Source organism: Aspergillus fischeri, genomic scaffold (assembly GCF_000149645.3).
Source record: "Aspergillus fischeri NRRL 181 1099437636264 genomic scaffold, whole genome shotgun sequence".
Taxonomy (NCBI): Eukaryota; Fungi; Ascomycota; class Eurotiomycetes; order Eurotiales; family Aspergillaceae; genus Aspergillus; species Aspergillus fischeri.
This window is the reverse complement of record NW_001509762.1, coordinates 404,866-428,028: the sequence shown is the minus strand read 5'-3', so window position 1 is coordinate 428,028 and position 23,163 is coordinate 404,866. Positions and strand designations below refer to the sequence as shown.

General features: G+C 51.2%; 8 protein-coding genes across 8 annotated transcripts, besides 1 other annotated feature; 2 read left to right on the top strand and 6 right to left on the bottom strand.

Annotated features, from left to right (window-relative positions):
• Window positions 1–2: 2 nt before the first annotated feature.
• NFIA_073760 (uncharacterized protein) lies at window positions 3–2,186 on the top strand (the record flags this gene model as incomplete). Its single annotated transcript, XM_001259356.1, has 2 exons — window positions 3–60; window positions 226–2,186. 2 exons carry the CDS (start codon window positions 3–5, stop codon window positions 2,184–2,186), a joined length of 2,019 nt encoding a protein of 672 aa, XP_001259357.1.
• A 430-nt stretch (window positions 2,187–2,616) lies between these two features.
• On the bottom strand, window positions 2,617–4,345 carry NFIA_073750 (MFS transporter; the record flags this gene model as incomplete). Its single annotated transcript, XM_001259355.1, has 6 exons — window positions 2,617–3,350; window positions 3,406–3,495; window positions 3,546–3,711; window positions 3,762–3,799; window positions 3,861–4,123; window positions 4,173–4,345. 6 exons carry the CDS (start codon window positions 4,343–4,345, stop codon window positions 2,617–2,619), a joined length of 1,464 nt encoding a protein of 487 aa, XP_001259356.1.
• Window positions 4,346–5,068: 723 nt separating this feature from the next.
• On the bottom strand, window positions 5,069–6,416 carry NFIA_073740 (pepsin-like aspartic protease; the record flags this gene model as incomplete). Its single annotated transcript, XM_001259354.1, has 4 exons — window positions 5,069–5,406; window positions 5,457–5,705; window positions 5,765–6,042; window positions 6,094–6,416. 4 exons carry the CDS (start codon window positions 6,414–6,416, stop codon window positions 5,069–5,071), a joined length of 1,188 nt encoding a protein of 395 aa, XP_001259355.1.
• Window positions 6,417–8,938: 2,522 nt separating this feature from the next.
• Window positions 8,939–8,962: a microsatellite.
• A 28-nt stretch (window positions 8,963–8,990) lies between these two features.
• NFIA_073730 (Zn(II)2Cys6 transcription factor domain-containing protein) lies at window positions 8,991–12,424 on the bottom strand (the record flags this gene model as incomplete). Its single annotated transcript, XM_001259353.1, has 6 exons — window positions 8,991–9,758; window positions 9,811–10,106; window positions 10,159–10,206; window positions 10,255–11,255; window positions 11,314–12,181; window positions 12,277–12,424. 6 exons carry the CDS (start codon window positions 12,422–12,424, stop codon window positions 8,991–8,993), a joined length of 3,129 nt encoding a protein of 1,042 aa, XP_001259354.1.
• A 942-nt stretch (window positions 12,425–13,366) lies between these two features.
• Window positions 13,367–15,286, bottom strand: NFIA_073720 (putative UV radiation resistance protein (UVRAG); the record flags this gene model as incomplete). Its single annotated transcript, XM_001259352.1, has 2 exons — window positions 13,367–15,142; window positions 15,203–15,286. The coding sequence occupies 2 exons, from the start codon at window positions 15,284–15,286 to the stop codon at window positions 13,367–13,369; spliced, it is 1,860 nt and encodes a 619-aa protein (XP_001259353.1).
• A 425-nt stretch (window positions 15,287–15,711) lies between these two features.
• Window positions 15,712–16,809, top strand: NFIA_073710 (mitochondrial 54S ribosomal protein mL67; the record flags this gene model as incomplete). Its single annotated transcript, XM_001259351.1, has 2 exons — window positions 15,712–15,990; window positions 16,054–16,809. 2 exons carry the CDS (start codon window positions 15,712–15,714, stop codon window positions 16,807–16,809), a joined length of 1,035 nt encoding a protein of 344 aa, XP_001259352.1.
• A 636-nt stretch (window positions 16,810–17,445) lies between these two features.
• Window positions 17,446–19,176, bottom strand: ptcG (type 2C protein phosphatase PTC1; the record flags this gene model as incomplete). Its single annotated transcript, XM_001259350.1, has 2 exons — window positions 17,446–17,868; window positions 17,920–19,176. The coding sequence occupies 2 exons, from the start codon at window positions 19,174–19,176 to the stop codon at window positions 17,446–17,448; spliced, it is 1,680 nt and encodes a 559-aa protein (XP_001259351.1).
• Window positions 19,177–20,562: 1,386 nt separating this feature from the next.
• On the bottom strand, window positions 20,563–22,489 carry NFIA_073690 (PPIL2 family peptidylprolyl isomerase; the record flags this gene model as incomplete). Its single annotated transcript, XM_001259349.1, has 4 exons — window positions 20,563–21,064; window positions 21,123–22,333; window positions 22,405–22,421; window positions 22,480–22,489. The coding sequence occupies 4 exons, from the start codon at window positions 22,487–22,489 to the stop codon at window positions 20,563–20,565; spliced, it is 1,740 nt and encodes a 579-aa protein (XP_001259350.1).
• Window positions 22,490–23,163: the final 674 nt, after the last annotated feature.

Sequence of the window (23,163 nt, the reverse complement as noted above, 5' to 3'; positions counted from 1 at the left end):
TCATGGCGGCCGTCAATCGGAATATGTTTGATGCCAGCATCACGACGGAGCGGCCGCATGGTGCGTCACTGTTAGTTCTACCGTTGAATCTGCTCGCTCTCATAATAGCTCAGGTTTGTATTCCAGAACGTGTCAATTTGGACAGGAAGTGATGAAACTGACTCAATTTGCTTCATAAGCTCGACAATACCGGCGACATTGCCCGTCTGTGCCGAACATGTCGAGTCCTCAATTACATGGCCCTCCCGCAGCTCTACAAACACATCACCTTGACCTCCTACGACAAAATCCGATACCGTGGGGATGAGCCGGAGGGAATCGGCAGCGCCAGCCCCTTTTCGATGGGCCTCAACGCTGTCATTACGAGACCCTACGCCTCGCTGGTGCGGTCGCTGACGCTGCGGGGAGACTGGCGGGAGAATGAGCTGGAGGAACACGCACGGGTCGGCCGGGTGCCGGACTCATCGATGATGCTGAACATCGCGGTGCGGGCGGCCGTTGATCGGATGACGGAGCTGGAGAGTTTTAGCTGGGAGCTGAGCACGAAGATGCTCGAGACGGTGTATCTGGGGCTGGCGCAGCGGCCGAAGCTCACCTCGCTCAGTATACGATTTCCCTCGAGTCGGCATCCGCGGCCGACGATCGTTATCCCGCCGATGCCTCATCTGCGCTCGTTGAAGATTACGCATATCGACCCGCTGTGCTATCCCGATGATATCTCGACGTTGTTGTGGAAGTGTAAGAAACTGCGGGAGCTCAAGATGCACTGGTCCCCGCGGATGCGCATCGAGCAGGAGCCCAGCGTTATGCTGCATGATTACTTCCGCAAATGCATTGCTGCGAGGCAGCCGTTGAAGGTTAAGAAGCTGGCGCTTCAGAATCTATACGCCCGTCACAGCGAGGAGTTCAAGGTTGCGCTGGACCCGAGTGCGCTCGAAGATATGACTTTTCTCAGCGAGTGCGGATCGGAGAGTGCCAAGTCGCTGAATACGTTTTTTGACAGCAGCTGGCCGACAGGGCCTCCCGGTCAGGTGAATTTCAAGTCGTTCAGGCAAGACTCCACCTCGAGGAGACATGCTGAGTTTCTGTCTTATTTCACTGGCCTGGAGAAGTTGTATTTCGTCAACGCATCGCGAGATTCTTCTGATGATGTCAACTCGCCCCGGCGATTGCTCCCGTCTTCGGCACTCACACCGCCGTCCTTGGATCATACCACCAATAGTTCAACTCTGAGCGCCTCCACCGAGGAAACTTCTGCCGCTTCGCCGGGGTCGAATACCGGCGTGCAGGCTAGCATTCGCGATATCTACCTGAATAACATCATTATGAACCACTGCGCAACCCTACGCCATCTTCTGCTCCCCTCTCGCTGGCCGCTCTCAGCGTCCACAATCGCTCGTCTTGTTCATGCCAGTCCGCAACTGGAGCAGCTGGCTTTGGCCGCAGATCTTTCCAGTATGGATACTCTGGGACTTGTACTCCCGTTCCTTCGCAATCTAGTCGCTGTTCGTCTGCTGGTTCCGACTGGCCCAGTCTCATCTTCGGCAGCATGTGAACCATCACGACACGCGAAGACCATTCCAGGGCACTCGTCCAAGTCTTCGTCTAAACCACATCCTTTTTCATCGGCACGGACTCTTGCCGATATAGTCGAGTTGGACGATCAGATCCTTGCGGAAAAATTCAGCGAGTCACTAGCGGATCAGAATCTATTCCGCCAGCTGAAGGTCATCGGCATGGGCCGCAAAGCCTGGCAACTAGGCGATTACTACACGGTCCCTGCAGACAATGCAGCTCCCGACCCGGAGCCGCAACCCACGACGCCCACAGTTACCTCCTCCTCGACCAGTTCAGTTGTCAACGGCCAACAGGATCGGAGCGTCATGGCCAGTGATCGACCCTTCTCGCTGGCACAGGATTCTCTCACGCCGACCCCTAACAGTACACCCCTCTCAGCCGAGCCTACTCAAACCAGTCAACCATCGTCTCTTCTCGGAAAACGTCCGCGGCAAGATAGCTCCCCGCCTGCACAGCCGGCAACGAACTGGGAAGCCAGCCTGGATGAACCGTGCTTGCCGACACAGATCAGCAAGGATGGCCGGATCTGGAGACGACGGGTCCGACGTGTTGGGTGGGAGGTGTTGCAACACTGGGAGATATGGGCTCTGGATACCCAGGATATTTGATTTGTGTCATTCCCGGACAGCTTATCGGTCATGCTGTGCCTTGTCTTTGTATTCTCACGCGACAGTTTTATTTTTTATTCTATTCAATCCCTGGAGACGTACAGAAAGATTATCTGCAGGTGATTGATTCTCTCCGCTCTTCTCTACAGCGGGACATGTCTATATCTCGTTCATAGAATTTGTACCTAGATGCATATAATCCGCCAGCAGTGGATGAGCGTTGATTCGATCTGATCTCGACTGACACTTGTGCCCTATTCCAGCCCTATCGTAGTACTAAAGCCGACATACAAATAGAATGAAGTACCACTAAAGTGACAACCATCTATTTTGTGTCTTGCTAATGCCACGGCCAATCCACTTGATGTATATAGCCTGCTGCGCCTATAATCCCCCACCCATCTACGACAGAAACCAACCCCTACGCGATTCACAAAATATACCGAAACCCCGTAATCCCACTCGCAATCCCACCCTGCAAGCCCTGCACTGCCTCCCTCTCCTCCCTCTCTAGCCTTTTATTCTCCCTCACCAGGACGAACCTTAACCAAGTCCCCAGCACTGCCGCCCCAGCCTGCAACCCGATACAAATCCCCAGCGCAAGCCGATAATGCGGCCAGTCCTTGTCCCGATAGGTAAACGGCGTCCAGATACCGGTTGTGTTACCCACGCCGTTCATGAAAGCATACGCGACGGCGCGTTTCGCAGGGGGGCGGGGCATGGAGCTCGCGGCCCAGCTTAGTGTAGTCCCGTTCATGCAGACACAGAACATCATGAGGAAGGTGGCGAAGTATTTCGCTGCTAGCGAGTCGGTGGTCATGAAAAGGAGGAGGCCGGCGATGGCGATGGGGATGGGGTAGATGAAGAACCAGAAGCGGGATTGGAGGCGGTCGCTGAGGAGGCTGTGGAGGTAGCTGTAGAGGGTCATGAAGATGAAGGGCGGGGCGGCGAGGAGGAGCGAGATGGTGTGGTTGTAGCCGAGGGAGGAGGTGAGGGTTGGGAAGAAGTTGGTGAAGCCGAAGGAGCCGACCATGCAGATGTAGATGCCTGCGAAGAGGTAGAGTTTGGGGTCTGCGAAGGCGAGTTTCAGGCCGGTTAGTTGGGAGGAGGCATTGCCTTCGTCTAGGTCGCTTTCAGCGGCTTGGAGGGCTATTCGTCGGATGGCTGTTAGGTTGGTCAGTGATTGTGTATGTAGAGAGTATGCATGAAGGAGACGTACCGACGTGTTTCATCTCGGGGGATAAGGCACGCCAGTTCTCTGGGAAGTCTGGCAGTAGGTACCAGGCGATGAAGCCGAGGAAGACGGAGACTCGTCAGGGTTAGTGAGTGTGCTTCAGTCAATAGAGCAAGTGTGCTTACCAGCTCCCTCGATGATATATAGCCATCGCCAGGCGGATAAGCCCCGGTTACCGTCGAGACCGTTCAGTATGCCCGCGGCAATCAAGCTCCCAAAGGCATTGGCAATGTGCGCGGCCGAAAAGAATATGGTCATTCGCACACCCAGTTCCCTCTGCGTGTACCATTTCTGCATAGGTCAGAGACCGGCCCGTATCTTCTTGAGAGATCTTCACATACCGAAAGATAGAACATGATACCCGGGAACAAGGGCGCCTCTATGTCATGTATGGAATCAGTCCAGGCCCCAATCGCCCAGAAGAGAAAGCCTAGGCTTACCAACTACACCCAGAATAAATCTGCAAGCAGCAAGGGATCCATAGCCTTTTACCTGCGAGGTTAAGAGCGTCACGAGTCCCCAGGCGACACCAAAGAGACCGATATAAGCCGACGGACGGCCGAGATAATTCAGAAGAAGGTTCGATGGAATTGGCCCGAGGACATATCCCACGAAGAACACCGAGAGCCCGACCTGGTATTCCGAGCCGGAGAGATGGAGATCGCGCTCTAGACCCTGGAGACGAGCAGCGGTATAGTTCGACCTAGCTAGGGTCAGCTTGAATCGTCCATAGATCTGCGGATGCGGTATACCGGTCAATGAAGTTGAGGAGATATATCAGAACAATAACAGGCATGATTCGTATATCCAGCTTGCGACGCAGTTTGGGCTCGATCTCACGCTCATCCTCGGATAGCGAGTCGACGACGGGTGTCGAGTAATCCGTGGACGACCGGTTGTCGTATTGAAGCACTTTTTCCACCATTTTTTTTTTCTGATCAGATTTGCACAACGTGTCAGATGAAGAAGATATTTTGACTATTGAACCGCCGTCAACCTTTATATAGATGTTCATGCGAACTGTGGCTGACTGTCCAAGGTGATATGTGTTACCTCACTCTTCTCCCTTGCATTGACCCTCCATCGAGGACAGATATGTGAGGCGTATAATCTGCTGGCTTGAAATCATCCCCAGCATAAGCGGCAAGGTCGTATGGAATGATTCTGATAACACAGCATGATGGAGGGGCGGGTTGCAGCCGGGGCTTGCACGCAAAAACTGTTGGATGAGGAGGAAGGAGATCTGTCGCTTGAAATTCAGTAGACAGAGTAAATGCAAGAGGACGTTGGTCTCTTACCTCAACCATGTTACCATCCAAAATCATTCAGATATTAATTCTTTAAGTGATCAAGCTCAGAGGTATCCGTTCAGAGGGAATGGGACGCCCTGCAGTTGATAAAGACAGTTCCCGCACGTGCACCCTGCACATCACAACATACTCTGGCTACATATATATTGGATCTAGAAAAGATCGCATAGTTACCATCTTGCTAATGCAAAGTAGAAAGGACTCTTGGTGTCATAATCATATTGCTGTTCTAAACTAAATCATATACAAGAACAAACTGGAGATAATTCTCGACGGTCACAGACCCTATAGATATAGCCAGGCTGGCCTCAAAGACCAAGAACCGCGTGCATATTCATCTATGCCTGAGGGGCGAAGCCGAGTCTGGGGCCTTGGGAGTCGAAGACGACGTACTGGCTCTTGAGGAAGACATCTCCGAAGATAGAGAAGCCTAAGCCGGAGTTGCTCTGGATACCACCGAAGCAGGTAGAGCTGCCGTCAGTGACGGGGGCGTAGTTGATGTATTCACCGGGAACGACGGCGTTGTAGCCTCCGATGACGGTAGTGAAGGAAGGAAGTTTGGTGGAGCAGGGGAAGACATAACCACCGTATTCGTTGCTGTTTTTGGCTCCGGAAACCTGGTGGTAGTAGTCGGCAACAACGCTGTCATCAAGCAGGAGGAGGGTGGTGCCGGTGTCTAAAATGGATCAGCTTGGTACGTTTTGAAATGGAACGGTGAAAACATACCAGCAATGCCGCTGATATGGTTGGAGTTGGGAGCACCGTCGCCAACACCGTAGCCATCAGCAGTAAACATCCAGAAACCCTGGGAGTTGTCGACGTCGGCATAAGTGAGTTTCCCTTGGAACTTGGAGTTGTCGATGTATCCAAAGTCGTAGGTTCCTGGAGCGTGGTACTTCAAGGTCACAGCAAAGAGAGGAGAGTCCAACTGGGACTTGACAGTGTCAAAGAAAGTAGTCTGAGGGCGGGGACTGACTGCATCAATTCGAGTCAGTGGGCTGAGGTCGAAGCTGGAAATCTTGACAGAAACTCACCGGTGTTGAGGGAGCTAAATGCCAGACCCAGCAGACCATCGTTGTCCTTATCCTGCACGAATTGAGAGCTGATTTGGCTGGCAGCCTCCACAGCCTGGCTCTGAGCAGTGACACCACCCACAGTGACGGTATCCTTGTAGACGTCACCGCTGGCACCGCTACCATCACCATATTGGATCTTCCAGGTGTAGCCATTCAGCTTTTGGGCATTGGCGGATGGCTTGTAGATAGCATGGCCGCTAGACTCGGAAGCCGAAAGCTCGGAGGAGAAGACCCAGCTACAACAGTTAGTGAATTCAATTCAAGAAAGAAGGAGAAGATGCGCTTACAGATCTGCAGAGCCAGTGTCAAAGTCCAAGTTCAGGGTTGTTCCACCGACTTTGACGGGAGTCAGGTATTCCGAGTCATATTGCTCGGGGGTAGTAACAGCGCTGCCGGAGCTTGCAGCCGCCTTGACACTGTCGGGGACAGTGCCGCCGTACTTAGTCAAAGCATTGGCATAGACAGCTGGAAGATTGACGGTCTTCTTGTTGGTCACTGGCCTGGCCACTTGGTTGATAGTGAAGCCCTTGCGCGGCTGAACCACAGGGACAGCAGACACAATGGTCGAGAGACCGACGACGACAGCGGTGACTTTGCTAAAGACGACCATCTTGATGAAGCAACGGACTTCTGGACCGTGGGAAGTATCAACGAAAGAAGGTAGGAGACGATCTCAAACTCTTTCTGAACGAGAATGAGGATGAGATTCGGTCAACAGCTGGTGAACATGCCTCCTTTATATAGATTTTTTTGTCCTCCATGGGCCTAGGAGAGATAGCAGCTACTGACGGACCGCTCTGGGTTCAGGAGGAGCAAGTTTCACCTAAGCCTTCACGCCATATCTCTTATCCAGGAAGTCCGCGATGAAGATCTACAAGATTCAGGGACATGTATCCCGTTGTCCAGGGCTGGAAGACGAATTGTCACACCCACCTGGCTAGGCCAAGAGAAAGATGGAACGGCACCCTGGCCGCGATTGTCGGTTCTAGATAGCGTAGCGGGGCGAACGAAGCAAATCAGCTGGAGTACCCATCATCCAGGAGGCTAGCGCGGTCACGTTGAATGCTACGGCAAAGTTGCATGTTGCTTGTTTAGGACAAGAGAGCACAAGAGAGGACAAGATTTCTCTTGTCCTTCTGGCTTCTCTTGTCCCGCTGCACGGCTGGATTGGACGGACAACGCCGGCTGCTCAGGCATTAAGCTATCTGGACAAGTCAGAAAAACAATCTCATTCGTTATGAGCTGAAGATCGTCATTGATGGTGATAGTGTCTTCAGTGGAGAGTGAAGAGTGGGGAGCACAGGACTCACGGTACTGAACCAATCTTAGGAGCCGAGTATGCGAAGTGCATTGTACTCATAGTAGATTAACTGCATAAACCAACAGAGAAATTTAATCAGGGTCATCTGGGCTTGACCGGAGTCCGATGCAGCCCCTGACGATGGAAGCATGAGAGAAGTCAGAGGATGATGAGAGACCAGGGTCTCAGCAGGACGATTGCAACGTCTATTGGATGGATTCACTATATCACATGGATGGTGATACATTTCGAGATTCACAGGAATTGAGATGCCTACGCCGTAGAACGTGCTGGTCGAAGATGAACGATGGAGACTAAGGTAAAGCGATGAGCCCTGCCTTACTGCCTTACTGCCTTGGCCCCCGAAGATCCCATGATCATCCCTTATCTCTTTGATCCTTCGGCCATTGTACTCCGTATATCATCCTTCTATGAGTATATTGATCCCTCATCGGATATCAGTATGGTCACTCACATGTCAACCTTACAAAACTACTCCAGACTATGAATCCTTAGACGACTTTGTTCTCTCATCCCCTAACGCCAAGCGACACACCAATCCACCTGCGGAGACTAACAGGGGCGCGATGTCACTTCGAGACTTTCACCATCCACTCACACCCCAGCTCTCATTATTTTTCTTATTCAGTTTTCAGTTAGACCCTCCGAGGTCCCGTCCACAACCCGAGGACTTCAGCCATTCAGAAGCTTCGATTCGGTTCTCACTCACCAAATCCCAAATTGAAAGGGTCGGAGTCCGAGCGAATACCGGTGCTTGAATGTTGGGACATTCATCAGCTTGCAGCCTGTGGTTGTTGATCTTCAGAGATAAGCGAAGAGAAAGAGACTCTGGAGCATAGGATGACTAAAATGAATCGTTCATCGGGGCAGATCATTATTGACTGCCCTGCAGGGTCAAATCGCAAGGCTATCTTCATCTGGTGTTGGATATACCTATACGGTGAATACGTCCTCAGATCTCATAGTGATATCGCCGTTACCATCCCTACAAGCTGCGGCTTTCAACATCATTGGTCTAGAGCACTTTACAATAAGACAAGGAAATACCCGCAGAGGTCTATTAATGCCATTATCCCTACAAATTTCCGCAGTTCTGGCCGGGGATGGCGGAGTCCATTTCCTTCGTGATCGGCAGTTTGAGCTCTTCGGGCACTTCGGATGGAGTATGGAGTCTGCTTCTGCTGCACAAGAGAAAAGCCACCCTGCGGCACGTATATGCGAGGTGACATCTCCACCGTCAGAGAATAATAATAACTACAATATTGAGTAGACAATAGATAATACCCGGCAGTCTGATTGTAGACAGAGAGGTGAGGGATCATCATCACACTGCATAAATGACTGTGCGACACCGAAACATTCAGAGTGCATACCAGGGAATCGCGCGTGTCTCGTTCTACGGTTCTAGAAGGTCATTATTTAAGCTCGTGTCCAAGGGTCTGGCTGGGGTGTTGACATTTGAAACTCCCGCATAGAAACATACAATGACACATGAAAATATCTTGAAACCGCCAAGCTGTCAGATAACCCTTCCTCATACACTATACAAGACTTTGTCGAGAGTCCCACTGAGGGACAACTTCAGAAATGGAATGCAACAATGCAACCCCGTGAAGGTCACCTTCTAGTTACCAAGAAACCATCCTAAGACAAGCATATATAGGAACAAGCCACGGATACGCTAAGCATGATCACAGTGCTTGGCGCCTGGCAGGGTAAAGTGTAGGACTCGTGGCCGAGGTAAAATACAAAAAAAGGAAATCACGGGTGTAGCTCAATTGAACTTTTGGCAACAGCGCCACCGTCAGATTAAGCATGATAAGCATGATAAGCATTCGTCATTATTGTCGGAAATGGGATCAGCTAAGACTGCAGGAACTGGGACGGAAGCCCCTCGCGCCCTCCTGAATCGAGGCCGTCGCCAGTGCCGTCATATTGCTCGTTGAGCAGGACTTCAAGCATGTCAAACTCGCCTACCATTGGCCCTGTTCCTCCGAGGCCGTGATCAACAACGGCCGTCGAGCTGTTGAAGAAATGATCGAGCGGAAGCGCGAACCAGTCCGGAAGTCCGCCGGAGGTGCCGGAATTATCATTCATTGATTGCGAAGGAACGTTCGATCCTTCCATCCCTCCGGTGGGAGGCGATGTGTGCGGTTCATAGTAATTATGGTACACCGACGGCGGTGGAGGCATGAATGAGACATTAATATTCGAAGAATTGATCGGCTGCGCTGGGATGGCTGCGAGCGGATCATGCACTGATCCCATTGTGGTACTCGTCGGATTATTGCCATCAACGTAGCCAATATTCTGTGCTGCGCTGTGGCTCGGTGTCCATGCATGGTTCGATCCATCCCGGCGGCCTTGGGCGCCATCGCGAGGACGCGGTGACTGGTGCCTGGAGACTGGTGCAGACGTGCGATCTTGGCCGTCACCATCAACACCTCGGTCCAACGGTGCAAATCGCAGGAATCTTGTGCGAATGCTGGTCGTAAGCATTTCCACCAGCCGAGCAATGGCGTGACTCAGGTGGACATCGTCGACGACACATGTCCTCAACGCTTCCACCGTTCGATCCTGAAGGTCCAGAGATACACGTACATCATCCTCTTTCGCTCCAAGGGTGAATGTCTGCGACCGTCAGTCAGGTTTGCCATACACACAGAAAATGACGGAGACCTACCTTGAGGATGAAGATCATGCCAGACAGAATCCGGAAGCATGTCCGCACAGGAGCGTGCTTGAGGTGATCGCCAGGAACCAGATCATCCAGTACAGTTTGCAAAATCCGACGCGACGCGTCGACAACTTCCTGAATGTATTGCTCGTTGACACGATACAGCTCCATGAGCATATGAAACCAATTGTTCGACGAGGGACCAGAGCCCGGTCTTCCGCTTTGAGCCTGGGCAGCCTCGTTGGACATCGTGGTCCACCGGTCCACGACTGCTTGCAGAGCTAACGAATTAACATAAACGCCTGCTGAAGGTTAGGACGTTACATTCTAAAATCAAAATAAGAAGCCACTTACGGGTATATTCGTATTCAATCATCAAGATGTGCCGCATGGCAGGCGCGACTAAACAGTCAGCATATGTCAAGAGCAGATTCGGTACACTGTGCTTACGGTCAATCGTGTCGATGTTATTCCGCCATTCTCGTAGAAAAGGCTGAAATCGGTCAATTTGGTCACGATATCGCCCACTTCTAATCAGTTCCGATGTCTGTTCGTTAGATGCGAACAACAGCTGATTGCTCTGATACATGATCTTGGTGATCCCAATCCAGCAGTCATGCATCCGATCAATAGTTGTATCACCACCTTTTGAAGTTGACGCAGGAGTTGGTTGGATGTCATTAGTCCACTGTGGCAATGGAAGCATAGAAGGAATTCCCAGACGGCCGCTGCTTTGCGTGATGTAAACGAGAATCAGACGCCGGAGTCGACGTTTCCGTGTCTGTTCGGCAGGAGAGTCGTTCGCAGTCTTCGCTTCGCTCTTCTGATCAAAGACTCCCAGCTCAAAAGCCAGCGCTTGTGCGGTGCTCAACAGCATCCAGGACATCCGATCAGACCGCCAAGCAGGCTCCAACCACTTCTGGAAGGCGAGCCTCCCCTCGCCTGAGATTTGAGAAGCCCGATGGTGCGTTGGCTCACCATCATGCTCGACATCCTTCTCAAGGCGAGTTTGAGCGTGCGCGTCCAAGTCCAAGAGTGTATTTTCATCATCACCAGGGGGGAAGTGCAGATTTCTGGGGTGCCAGTCCGTGAGGATCAAAAGTGCCTCGATACTGCCCAGGGATCTCAAGTTTCCTTTGAGACTCACTTTGGCTGCGCTCGGGGCCAGGTCAAATGACCGAGGCTTGCTGATTCCAATGCCGTTTCCGCCAAACTTCTCTTGGCCCCAAAAAAGACGCTCAATCATTCCCCGAAGATAAGACCAGAGTCGATCATGAATGTAGAATGACCGGGTATATGCCCCATCACCCTTGGGTTTCATATGCCGTGATGCGGTCGTAAGAATAGTGACAGCCAGTACAGGCTCATCAGTGAGAAGGGTGCGATGAGTCGAAGGCTGTGAAAAGTCAGGAATGACGATAGGGCTCAACGGAGCAAGATGTTCGTAATAGCTATAATCTGTCAGAATAAAAACATCCAAAGGACAAGACAAGAAAGTTGAGCCCTTACTATGCCACGTATGCCATGGATTCCTCAACGGTTAGCCAACCTGCTCGAACAAACCGCAGACGTGACCAGGCTCTGACCGCATCGACGAACCCTGGATCTTGCAAGTTATCTATGGGTTCAGTGTGATCGCGAGCATCCGAATTTGTGTGATCCACGGAACCCGATCCTCCCGTATTATAGAAGTTACCCACGGGCACGGTACCGGACCGAGGCGCTCGCGGAAAGGAACTGCCTCCGCTTCTAGGAGTCCCGGCCTGTGTCATAGGAGACATCGGAGAATTGAAGGACGAAACCGACCGCCGCGCGGCGTATCGATTCTCGAGGCTCTGCCGATTGAGATCCTCCGTCCGTCCTGCCGCTTCGGACAGTAAGTGCAGAGCATCGTGACTATTACTGATCGCAGGCGACAACAGCTCGACGGCGGTGCGATTCATCATGGGCTGGCTCCCCTCAAGACCGAAACTCATCCCAGGGCGCTCCCCGAGCGGCCACATGGGAGGGCGCGCGGGTCTCGCATCCTGGAATTGCGAAGTAGAGGATGCAGGTTGATTAGTGCCGTATCGTTGACCGGCATCGGCGTGTGGTATTTGATTAGGTGCTACAGGAGGTCCCTCGGACCACTTCTGTCGCGAATGCAGGCTGTCACCATCAAGCGATGTCGGCTCCGGTCGTGCGTTGTAAGACCCATCCGGCGAAGAACCGTTGGGAGCCGCGTCTGCGACCATCATCCGCTTGTCACGGAGGAGAACCCCATCGACGCTGTCTTCGATCTCGGAGGGTTTCCGCTTGCGCCTGGTCGCGGAGAACTCGCATCGTTTGCTTTCGCGACGGCATCGTACACACGGAGGGGGACGCGGGTTATCGACACCTGCGACGATGGAGTTAGCTCTTTTCTTTCTTTCTAACTGCGCGCTTCCTAATTGCCGTGCAGATTGTATGACCAAGATATAGGATAGAACTCACTGCCAAGGTCACATTTGACCTTGCGCTTGCGGCAAGGGTCGCAGGCTTGATAACCGCGACGATGCTGGGGTTGAGGCGACGGCGACTTTTGCCCTTGGCCGTTCTGCGCATAAATTCCGTTCTCTTGCTGTGTATTGCTGGCAGCCATCATGATCGTGTATAGCCGCCTTCTGCCGGCACAACAGAGGGAAGTGGATTATGGTGGATTTGGGGTATGCCGATGCAAAGCGAAGGGGCCGCCAGAAAGCGGTGGGGTTTGCGGCCGTTTATCAGTTATCACACTTCTCCGGCGACTTTTTAAGGACTCGAGGGATCCATCCTTTTTCCTCGATGTAAAGCACGTGTAGGCAATGCAATTTGTCCCACTATCGACGAAAAAATGGATAAAAAGTTCTGCGATGATGAAATGGAAGACAAAAGGGCGGATTATGAGATGATGGAGAATGCCATTAACCTCGCTAAAGCCAGAATTCGCTGGGTCACGAAAAAATGCGGGGTAAAACAGGGGACAAAAAGACGGCGCAGAGGATAAAATGGAGAGCAGATAAATTATTTCCTTGGACTCTAGGCAGAGAAGCGTTCTAATGGAACCTTCCGTGCCCTCTCGTTCGTTCCAAGTTCCTCGTATCCTGTGGTTCACCAGTCGGGAGAGGCTTAGAGGGATATCTGTTATCAATAATAATGCTAAGGTATCAGACTCCGGGCTAATCAGGGCGAAGCGCCCAGATTCCCTGTTCTTCCTAATTAAAGTACAGATAACAGCGAAGATGGCGTCCACCCATTGGAACAAAATCTCCTTGCTAGCACTGAAGCGGCCAGGCACGACAATCCAACAGTAATACGCCAAGGATATGACCTGGTGATGGATTTCTAGAATCCGTGGAAGAAGATAGAAGGTTGCATCATGGCGTCTACCAAGTACGTAACGAATCAAGTGGAAAATGGGGACCATCGCACGAATGGGAAAAGTGACAGATAAGAGACGGGTACATGGATAGATGAATGGCCAACCGTCGACAAGACAAGACAAACATCGTACTCTTCGAGAGTACCTAATGAGGCATTATTCGGCAACAGACGGCATGATTTTCTAAGCCACTTGATAGGAGGTTGCGGTGCTAGTAAAGTGTGGGCTTGTTTGTTTGGCCTTGTCTGACGCGAGATCTCCATTTAATTTCGAGCTTGGTCTCACCTCTTTGCGAGGGAAGATCGACTCGGTATAGCCAACACTGTCCTCGCTTCCCCGTCGCGACAGGCTGGGAGTCAGCCGTCCTTGGAAAAGACCACGAATCCCACCAGACTTGCGTGCTGGGATCTCTGAGGTACCAGCGGTGAGAACGTACAAAAGATATTTCAGGTTGGGGAGGGTATGTCGGATATCGAGTGCTCGCAGGCTTAGCTTATTCAACAGGAACTCAATGTCTTTGTTCAGCAGGAAGACTCCATATTCAAACCGGTACTGGACATTGACCGGGTACAAAGGGTAGGTCCGTTGAGGTAATGAGGCGGACACCGGATCTTGGATCAAGGAGTTCGACAGATACGGATTAACCGGGTATGGGATCGGAACCGATAGGTAGAACGAAAGCAAGTAAACCAGGTGCGCGGTATACCCAAGTGCAGCCGCGACGGCGTCCCGATCAATGTCTCCGAAATTCGAGTTTGGAAGGGCAAGGCCGGCGATAGTAAATGCCAGCGGCTTGTCGGGAATCGGCTCGATGGGGTAAATCGCAAGCAAGTCTTCGGCAATGCGACGAATTTGACCTTTGGTCTCTTCGGTATTTTGTTTCAGCACCTGAGAGCAGGAGGCCAATTTCTGCTGAGCGTCTGGTAAATGACTGCGAGCCTTTTCCTGACTATACCTTCCACGCTCCATGGCTTCTCTTCGAGCTTTGATACTGGCAATAAGTTCCTCTTTGCGCTTCCATGTTGCGCGGAGCTGTTTTTTCCCCGCTGCAACGGCATGCTTGGTCAGAGCAAACTTATCTTGGGCGCGCGAGACGTCACTTGTGAGAGTCATGGCGTGATGGTTCTTTTCTAGGATCGCACTAATCTGCGACTCCAGTTTCTCTCTCGTGGCGAGCGCGTCTTGAATGCATTCGTCCAAATTCGCCAAGCGCATCAGGGCATCGTAGGAAGACGTTGGCAAAACGACCCCAGCTGAGAGTTTTGACGCGCCCGAAGGTATCAAGGTGTTGGAGGATGGAATACCAGTTAGGTTAGTATACACACCGTCTGTCAGATGGAAAAGGATGGAGTTCGAGGGCAAGGGTTGGTGGAAGCTATCCAACGATTTGCCAAGAAACTGCAGTGACTGCAGACACAATTGCAGTTCGACCAGCAACACATACCCCTTCATGGTCGTTGCTTTCGCCCAGAGCTTGAGAGTAAGGCAATCCGCGCGGGAGACTTTCGGCCCGCAAACATTCAGATCAAAGGCCTTGAAGCTGGGATTCGTAGCATTCTCTACAACTTCGCTCACATAGACAGGAGTATCGATGTCGCCGCAATGAATGGAGAACCACGTATCTGCCATCCTGGTCTTCGTAATATCCTCCAACTTGATCTGTCTCATCTGTGGATTAGGGTCATTCCACGGTAGCATGCTTCTCCTCCGTAGTCGCCATGCAGATTGCTGCTCGGCATCGTCACGGTTGTCCGATGTAGTGGGCACGGTCTTGAGGTCGGCAAAAGATCGTGACTGCGGCAAGGGCCGGCTTGCGCTTTGAGCTAGGAGTTTGGAAGGAGATTGCAGAGAATTGGGGATCTCCTCATCGTCAATGGTCTTCCCACGAGGCCTGCTCAAGGGGGGCGTGATGACGAGGTTGCGGATCGAAATGCCCTGTAAATGTCGGAGCTTGCGGTTCTAAAGTCAATGCGTCAGCAGCGTTTACAGAAACACTTCATAACGAAATGTTTCAAATACCGAAGGAAACAACCACGGCCTTTCGCGGCGAGTGCCAGCCTCGTCCTTGTCCAGCCCATTCGAAGTGTTCGCTGTTCGCGACATTGCGGGCGGTCGAGGACTCAGCTATAGCGGTGCGAGGGTTGTATTCGTCCGATCATATCATTCTAGTGAGCACCTGGATAATGGTTTCGTCAACGTAACTTGAGAAAATATCTGTTGCGACGACTTTTGCGCTGATTCTCAACTAGAAGAATGAAGATGATGATGATCATGCTGTTCCCCGAGCATTAGTGACGCTGCGGAGGTCCCGTTGCTGGCGACGATTCGCCCATTCTGTTCCAACAAAAATTGATCCACCCGACACTTTCCTCACTGCCCGGACACCGTGCAGCTCCCATCACGAAGCCAGATCAACCACTACACACGCCACAGTCTCGAGTCGCAATGCGCTAGAGTGAATTCACTCTATTGATTCTAATCTACACCTCAGTTTCATTTAGGTCCGCCGAGCGGTGTTTCCGGCCGCAATGGCCTCCTCTCAGTCGTTCGCCAAACCTTTCCAGAAGATCCTGGACCCGACTAAGATCGGAACCTGGAATGTCGTCCGTCGTCCACCGATCGAAAACCACAGTGTTATTCAGGGAAAGCCTCGGGAACAAAACTCGAATGCCTTCAAGACACATCAGTGGAAGGAGGGAGTGCGGTTAAGAAAGGCGCTCAATGCCATCACCCACGGCAAGAATATCTTTGTCTACCACAACATCCGCACTAACCAGGTGGTATACTCATTGACAAGATATCTGGAGGTGCGTACTATCATCGTCTATCCGTCACAGTTCGTCCTTCTAATATCTTTCGTGCAAATGTAGAAAAACAATGTCCTCCGCCAACTCATCTACCACGGCAAAAAGACTGTTCCCGCAACCCTTCGAAAAGACATGTGGGTGCCCTACTACTCAGTGCACTTTACCGACTCCAAGATCGGTCTGCGAGCCTACCACCTCCTCCGCGAATTCTCCATGCAGCGCCAGCTCGCTCCGCCCCGCGAAATGATCACCATCACCGAACAATTCCTCGCCCAGAAGCGGCCCCGCAACCCGGAAGAAGCGAAAAAATTCGACGAGAAATACGCCGATAAGGTCGGCTGGCTGATGGAGAAGAAAGACCGGGCCCGCGTAGTAATGGATCAAAAGGCTACCAGCGTTGCGGATATCGCGGCCGTGCTCTCCATCCAGGAGGATGAGATCGCGAATGGGTTTGCGGATGGCAAGAGGGGATATCTGACTCCAGCTGCTCGGAGACGGAGAAGGGAGGCGAGGAAGAAGGAGCACGAGAAGTCTGCCGAGCAGGCTGAGCGTGTGGCTGCTTTCGCGCAGACCCTGAGCACACCGGAGGTCGACTACTCGATCCAGGACCCTAATGAGGATGCGGAGCTCCTGGGAGACAACGGTGTCAAGATCCTCTGGTCTGATATCCACGATGCTCGCTTTGCGGAGAGATGGCCTGATCGTGTCTGGCATGGCGAGTTGGATCTGAGCCGCGACCATGTTATGCCCGATGAGAAGCACATCCCTGGCAAGAAGGATGTGCTGACGAGCGGTCAATTCAAAGAGAAGCAGGCTTAGATGAAGAGCGTGTTCGACGGTATGTAGGAATCGGCGATGGATTGGGCTGTGGATATTCGCATCTCTCCAACGTGACTTTGCACTTGGCACTATACAAACTGTACTTTTAGATACTACTTTACTTTTGTGCTTGGGAATGATGATGGCGTTTAGCAGACAATATTTGGATTCATCCGATAGCCCAGTAACCTGCTGGCAAGACCACAGGGAAATGTACTGCTTGCGGGCCTGGTAATCTGAGTAGATCAGAATGGCATATGGAATTTATATCTGAGCAATATGGCAATACAAAGTGCAGGATTGTGCTTGCACGGAAATGTGAAATCCAGGTCAAGCTCCGCTATCCCCGGTTGCGAAGTGAAACATCCCCGATAGGCAGCAAAGTGATAAGATAGAATATGAGAACGAGAGAAATGGAGGGTCAACACGCCACTGGGGCGCAGGTCATCTGGCTTGCTGCAGCTATTGCACACTCAAACCAATCAACACCAGTGACTAGCAAAAACGGATCAGTATAACGAGAGAGCAAGACGAAGCTTTGTTGTTTGCGTCCAAGAATGCCAGGCATAGAGAAATTTCTATCACGTCGTCGGATGAAGCCATTTCGGTTCTGTAGTGCGCGAAATCGCATCGCACTTATGTACTTCCATTAATGGGCTCAACCTTATTCGGCGAAGTCGCCTCAATAGGGACGTCAGGCCCTGGCCCATCATCAGCCATCTTCTGTAAAACCTCATCCATGACTTTCTCTGCTGGCTCGGCATCATCGGTGATTTCTGTATTGGCCATGCTCTTTCTGGCCCCCTCGACAATCTTATCAGCCTCGCTCACTCCGTATCCCGCATGTGTGGCTGGATCACCGTCGACGCCGATCGGGTCGACCGTGCGGTTGACAACCTCCTTGACGCGGTTGTTGTCAAACCGAATCACCATGCAAGAGAGGTTATCAGTGCTGAAGCGAGCAAGGGCATGGTCAACCAGCATTTTTGAGGCTTCCTGAGCATCCTGTATATTCCGTATCAGATCTACTGCTTCTTGGTCACTACATACGTCCCACAACTGTCGAAACATTAGCGTCAATAAGAACCAGTAAAGAGAAAGAATGCTCACCCCGTCGCAGGCCAGAATGATAAACTCATCCTGGTCGGGTTGGATGACTGTCTCTGTAGTGTATGGGTGGCCAGTCACAAGATCTTTGAGATAGGCATCACCTAGAGCTCGCGTAACCGCAAGAACTCCGTTTACTCGATTGTTGAGTATCAATCCTCCAGCGTTGGCAATCCGTTTCCCCTCATTTTCGTCACTGCCTTTGTGGTCGTAAGATAAGCGTAGCGCTTTACCGTTGCGACATAAAATGATGCGAGCGTCGCCAACATTCGCAGTATAGAGAACTCGTTGACGGGCGGCTTTCTCTTGCAATATTGGGAGCACAGATATAGGTGCTGATTGAGTTGGGGTGTTGTCAGCTTCCGAGTTGGGTTCGGCGGCGGCGACAGCGGCCGGAGCCAATGCAGAAGAGCCGGTCACTGAATGAGAGCTAGGGACTCTGTCCTCCCAGCGTAGAAGAGCAATGACTGCGGTACAGCCGCTGTTTTTCAACGGCAGCTTCTCCAGCTGCTGGTCGACAGAAGTGAAAGTCTGGTCAAGCAGCTCCGGAACCGGAGTGTTGGGGTTTTTCCGCATGACCTCTTCCAAAATTAGATGTAGCTTCTTCCCGCACCACTCGGCAGCGAATGTGCCGGCATGCCCGTCGAAGATCGCGAAATACCCGTTATCAGTTTCGACGACGCTGGTTTCTTCTACAGCTGTAGGCGAGACATCACCGGACTGCCTTCTGCCATTGACATCAGCCTGGCCAGAGGGTGCGGGCGTCCCCAAGAAGTTGTAGAGGTATGCATGAGTATCTTCCATAGTCCGACGACATCTTCGGTTCCGGTCCTCTGTGACACCAACTCTGAATGATGAACGTGGGGTGGGTAATGATTCACCGGCAGAATTGTTCAACGACCCTTGAGGGACAATCAATGCCGGGTCCATTCTCCCAAGTTTGTGTAGAGAAGTAGGTGGCGAGTGAGCCACGGTAAGGGTCGCAGCGGTTTCACGAGAGTTGCTCCAACTTAACGAGTTTTTGGCGTTGGAGAACAATGTCGCTGCTTTGGTGACGGTACTGCTTCTCCTCTTCTTCTCGCCGCCAGGGCTCGGTTCGTCGCTCGCTCTGCGACCAAAGAATCCACCGGGAGGAGAAAATTTCTTCTGAGATACGGTAGCTTCGTCGGTCTTGACGGTCAGGGACGGGGTATTGATGGCCTCCGAGTGTGGAATTGTTTCTAGTTTATCTTTGGGTGGGCTCGAGGAGCCACTGAACATTCTGTTCAGCAACCCACCCTGGCTAGAAAAACTTCTTCTCTTATTACCTGCCAGCTTGATAGGTAGCCCTTTGGGAAGGAGAGAAGTTCAGTGAAGGTGTACGACGGGAGTTACGGCGGTAAGGTAGTGGAGAACGACGGAGAGCGAGGTACTGACGTAGGAGGGGAGGAAGCGCTGCTGCGGGTTCGAGGGGAAGAAGGCTATGATATAGACTGTCAGTAGTTGATCCTACACAAGGTTCAATGATTATAATGCGAGCAATAATGACTGCTAGCGGATTAGAGAATCAACCCAGCAATGCCGGCGGAGGATGATGCTATCCAACAACTGCGGTTGGAGGGAATCTCAAACCCTCCTGGTAAGGGGCTGAATTGGTGACCAAGGGGACAAAAGACAGATTACAAGTCATCAGGATTAATCCTTCAAAAGACCCTGGGCGGTTATGCTCAGTCGGGTGTCATGGGCGCTTGAAGGCAAACCCCACTGCACGTCGATGGAAACGGTATGGTATCAGGCCGCTTCACCAAATCAAAAAGGTAAACACTCACGGAATGATAGGATAGTATCTAGGGATCGTCTGGATCTCCTCTATTTATCGATAGCCGTCAAATAGATACAGAAAGTCGTGAATAGATGGTAGCGCAATGCAGATAGATGGTTGGGGGGTGGAACTGATGAACGCTTATTATTAGTAGCAGCAGTAGTGATTACTACTAACAACTAATAGCAATAGTAATTATCCTGGGGGAGAGGGGAAGTCTGCCTTACTGCCTTGGGGAACTGTTTAGGTCATTGGGTCACCTAAACTGCGGCTACGCTAAGCCTAATAGGGCAACGCGGCTGCAGGAAGTCCCGAAACGGTGGGAAGACGGAGATAAACTGGCCGAGGATCGGGGATGGATGGAGATAGGGATTTGGATCGAGACTAGAACACCAGAGACCTGAAGAGCTCAGAACTGGCATCACCCTCTTGAAATGGGAAGTTTCAGGGAGTAATGCAGCTAGATGAATCATTAAAAGTTGTAATAAGAGTTCCCAGGGCAGATAGTCATAAACTGATGTTCTTAGGAGGTATTGGACATCGCAGACTTCGTGGTTTGATAGCTGGTGGCTAGTTTAAGACACTTTATTACTTTATCGTCTAGAGTCGCAAACAATTCCTTTGTCGAGGTGTCGTTCACGAAGAATGCAGCAAAATATATTTAAGGGAACCTACAGGCTATCTTATGTTATGGTACACTGGTTTACAGGACTGTCTGCAAGGCAGCTTAGCTGCCCATGACAACAAATTAGCCATCATACGTTCCATATATATTTGAGACGTAAATACATTCGATCATCATATAAGGCTGAAGTACTTCTAGACGTATTCCGTATGGAACATGCTCAATCCCAGGAACTGAAATCACCAAAGCCTCCGCCACCCTTGAACTTCTTCCGTGCAGGCTCCGGCTCCGGCTCCTCATCCACAAACTCAACAATCTCGTCTTCCTCCTGATTTGCCTGGTTCGCTAATGCGGCCTTGAGGTACTTCCCTACTCCCCCAGCCGAGCTCTCGCCTGCTTCTGTCGCCCCAGGTCCTCGAACTCGTTTCCCAGTCCAGGTTACGCGATCATCGTCTATCTCCTGAGATGTCTTGGTGTCGTCTGTCGAGGTCGTACCTTTCGCCTCGTCTGCCTGCTTCTGTTTCAGAAACTCCTCGAATGGATCCACAAAGATCGTTACGTCTTTGATGCGGATGTCAGGAGTAGGTCGGTTGGTTGTAGGATTCACTGGGTGAGTTTCCATGTTGTCCAATGTTGGCGACGAGGGCGTTGGGTCGTCTATTACATGACCGAAAATGGTATGTTTGTTGTTCAAATGAGGCAGCGCGCGGTAAGCAATGAAGCTGCGATCATTGTCAGCATTCGAATTTAAGGCGATCAGACACGGAAGCCAGAACTTACAATTGACTACTGTTGGTGTTTTTGCCTTTGTTGGCCATACTTAAGGTTCCTCGAGAGTCGTGTTTCAAACGCCCTTCGAACTCATCGTTGAAGTATTTGCCCCATATACTCTCACCTCCGCGGCCAGTACCAGTAGGGTCTCCACCCTGGATCATGAATCCCTTGATATTGCGATGGAAAGTGACATCTTTGTAATAACCTTTCTTGGCCAGTTTGATGAAATTCCACACGGCTTTAGGCGCATACTCAGTGTGCAGCTCCAGATTCACGTCGCCTAGCGTAGTCGAGATTCGAGCATAACCTTTTTGCTTAACTCGCCCTCGTTTCAACATGTACTCTTCATCTGAAAGAAGTGCAAGCTCGGCCGAAGTATGCGGCGTCATACCAGTGCTTGTAAACGACGCAGCGGCCAGACCAGTAGTATGCCTCGCCGCATTATACGGAATAGATTTCCCAGCCTGGTGTGAAACGGTCTTTTGCGACGCAGCTGCGGCACTCATACCCGGCTTTGTCAATCCTTTTGACGCGGCAGCCGACTCGGCGCGCTGAGCCCTCTCGGCACGAGCCTTCGCCACGGCTTCCTTCGCCTTCAGGATCTTCGCCGCATTTCCCTGCGCATTGACATTGACATTATTCGACGGATCCTCTCGTTCCCGTATTTGTTGCTCAGTCAACGCACTCTCTCCCTCCTTCAAATAATTGAACGAACTCAGATTCCTCGACTCGATATTCTGCGGATCTTGTAGCGTGATTATATCCTTGCGACTGAACTCCTCATCCGTAACAAGATCGCGCCACAGCTTCCCCTTGATGTTCAACCGCTCGACAGTATCCCATGCAAAAACATTGCCTGTATTGCGCAAAGCGACGATGTGCGTGTTGTCCGTCAAGACCTTGTACGTGACCGGATCGACATACTCGCCCGACTCGTTCTTCGCGATATTAAGCTTGATAAGGTCGGAGCTCTTCAACGGCGACCCGTCCACGGGATTTGTACCGTGTTTCTTGATCCAGGGCAGAATGTTGGTTAGGTCGAATATGGTTCCCGAGGGTGTGCAAACCGGATGCGAGAAGGGTTGGAGTGAGAGGGAGCAGAAGTTGAATGGGAGGCGTCTGAAACCGGCGTGCTCTCCTCCCCGCCTCGCTTTCCCTACACCAGCACCTGCGCTGGCCGAATATGCATCTTCCGACGCCCACTCGGAGTGTGTGATCTATTGAGAATTCATGTTAGCAGCTCGCGACACCGGAGTCACGGAGGCAGAGGAAGTGTGGGACATCATACGTAAAGCTTATCCGTTCCTAACAAGTCAAGAGTCAGTCGCAAGCGGTGAAAACATAGTTTAATGAAGCAACTCACCCTTGCCCATTTCCAATTCTCGGGGAGTTAGAATTTATCTGGCCAAATCAATTTGTAGCTGACTTCATGGTCTTCGGCGCAGTAGTAGGATTATTTCCAGATATGATGTATCGGTACGCACTAGTATGATTAATCTAACCAGTTAAGGCTAGCGTGGTAGTAAGGGGATCATCTCCATTTTAAACAAAGCTCAAAGACAAGGGCTAGTACAGAAAAGGAAAGGGACCTATACAATGGAAGTTCTAATCCTGCACAGCTGCATCTTCACAATCCATGAACCCAGCTGCTATTATGTATTCGCCCTTTGTCGAACAGCTCTACCCAGCATGGAATATGGAGCATACGTTCGAAGAAGTCGGTTTTGTTTTATTCCTTCTGGGGCTCAAGGTCCTGAGTTGACCATTGTAGACTATGGTTGAACTCCAGATATCGATTCAAGATCACCCTTTAACCGTGGTATAATAGATATACGATATTGCATTGTGTCAATCGTGATAATGTAAACCACATATAGTACATGCTTATTAACGTATGCTTACTTGGAGTGTAGTACATGCAAAATCTCAGCTTGCTCTCAATGACCGCAGAACGTATCCCGCAAAACACCCCCTTATAAGAATGTCAAGAATGACCCATAACGCCCGAAGTGTATTTTTTTTATCGTTCAAAAATCGTCAATTGCGA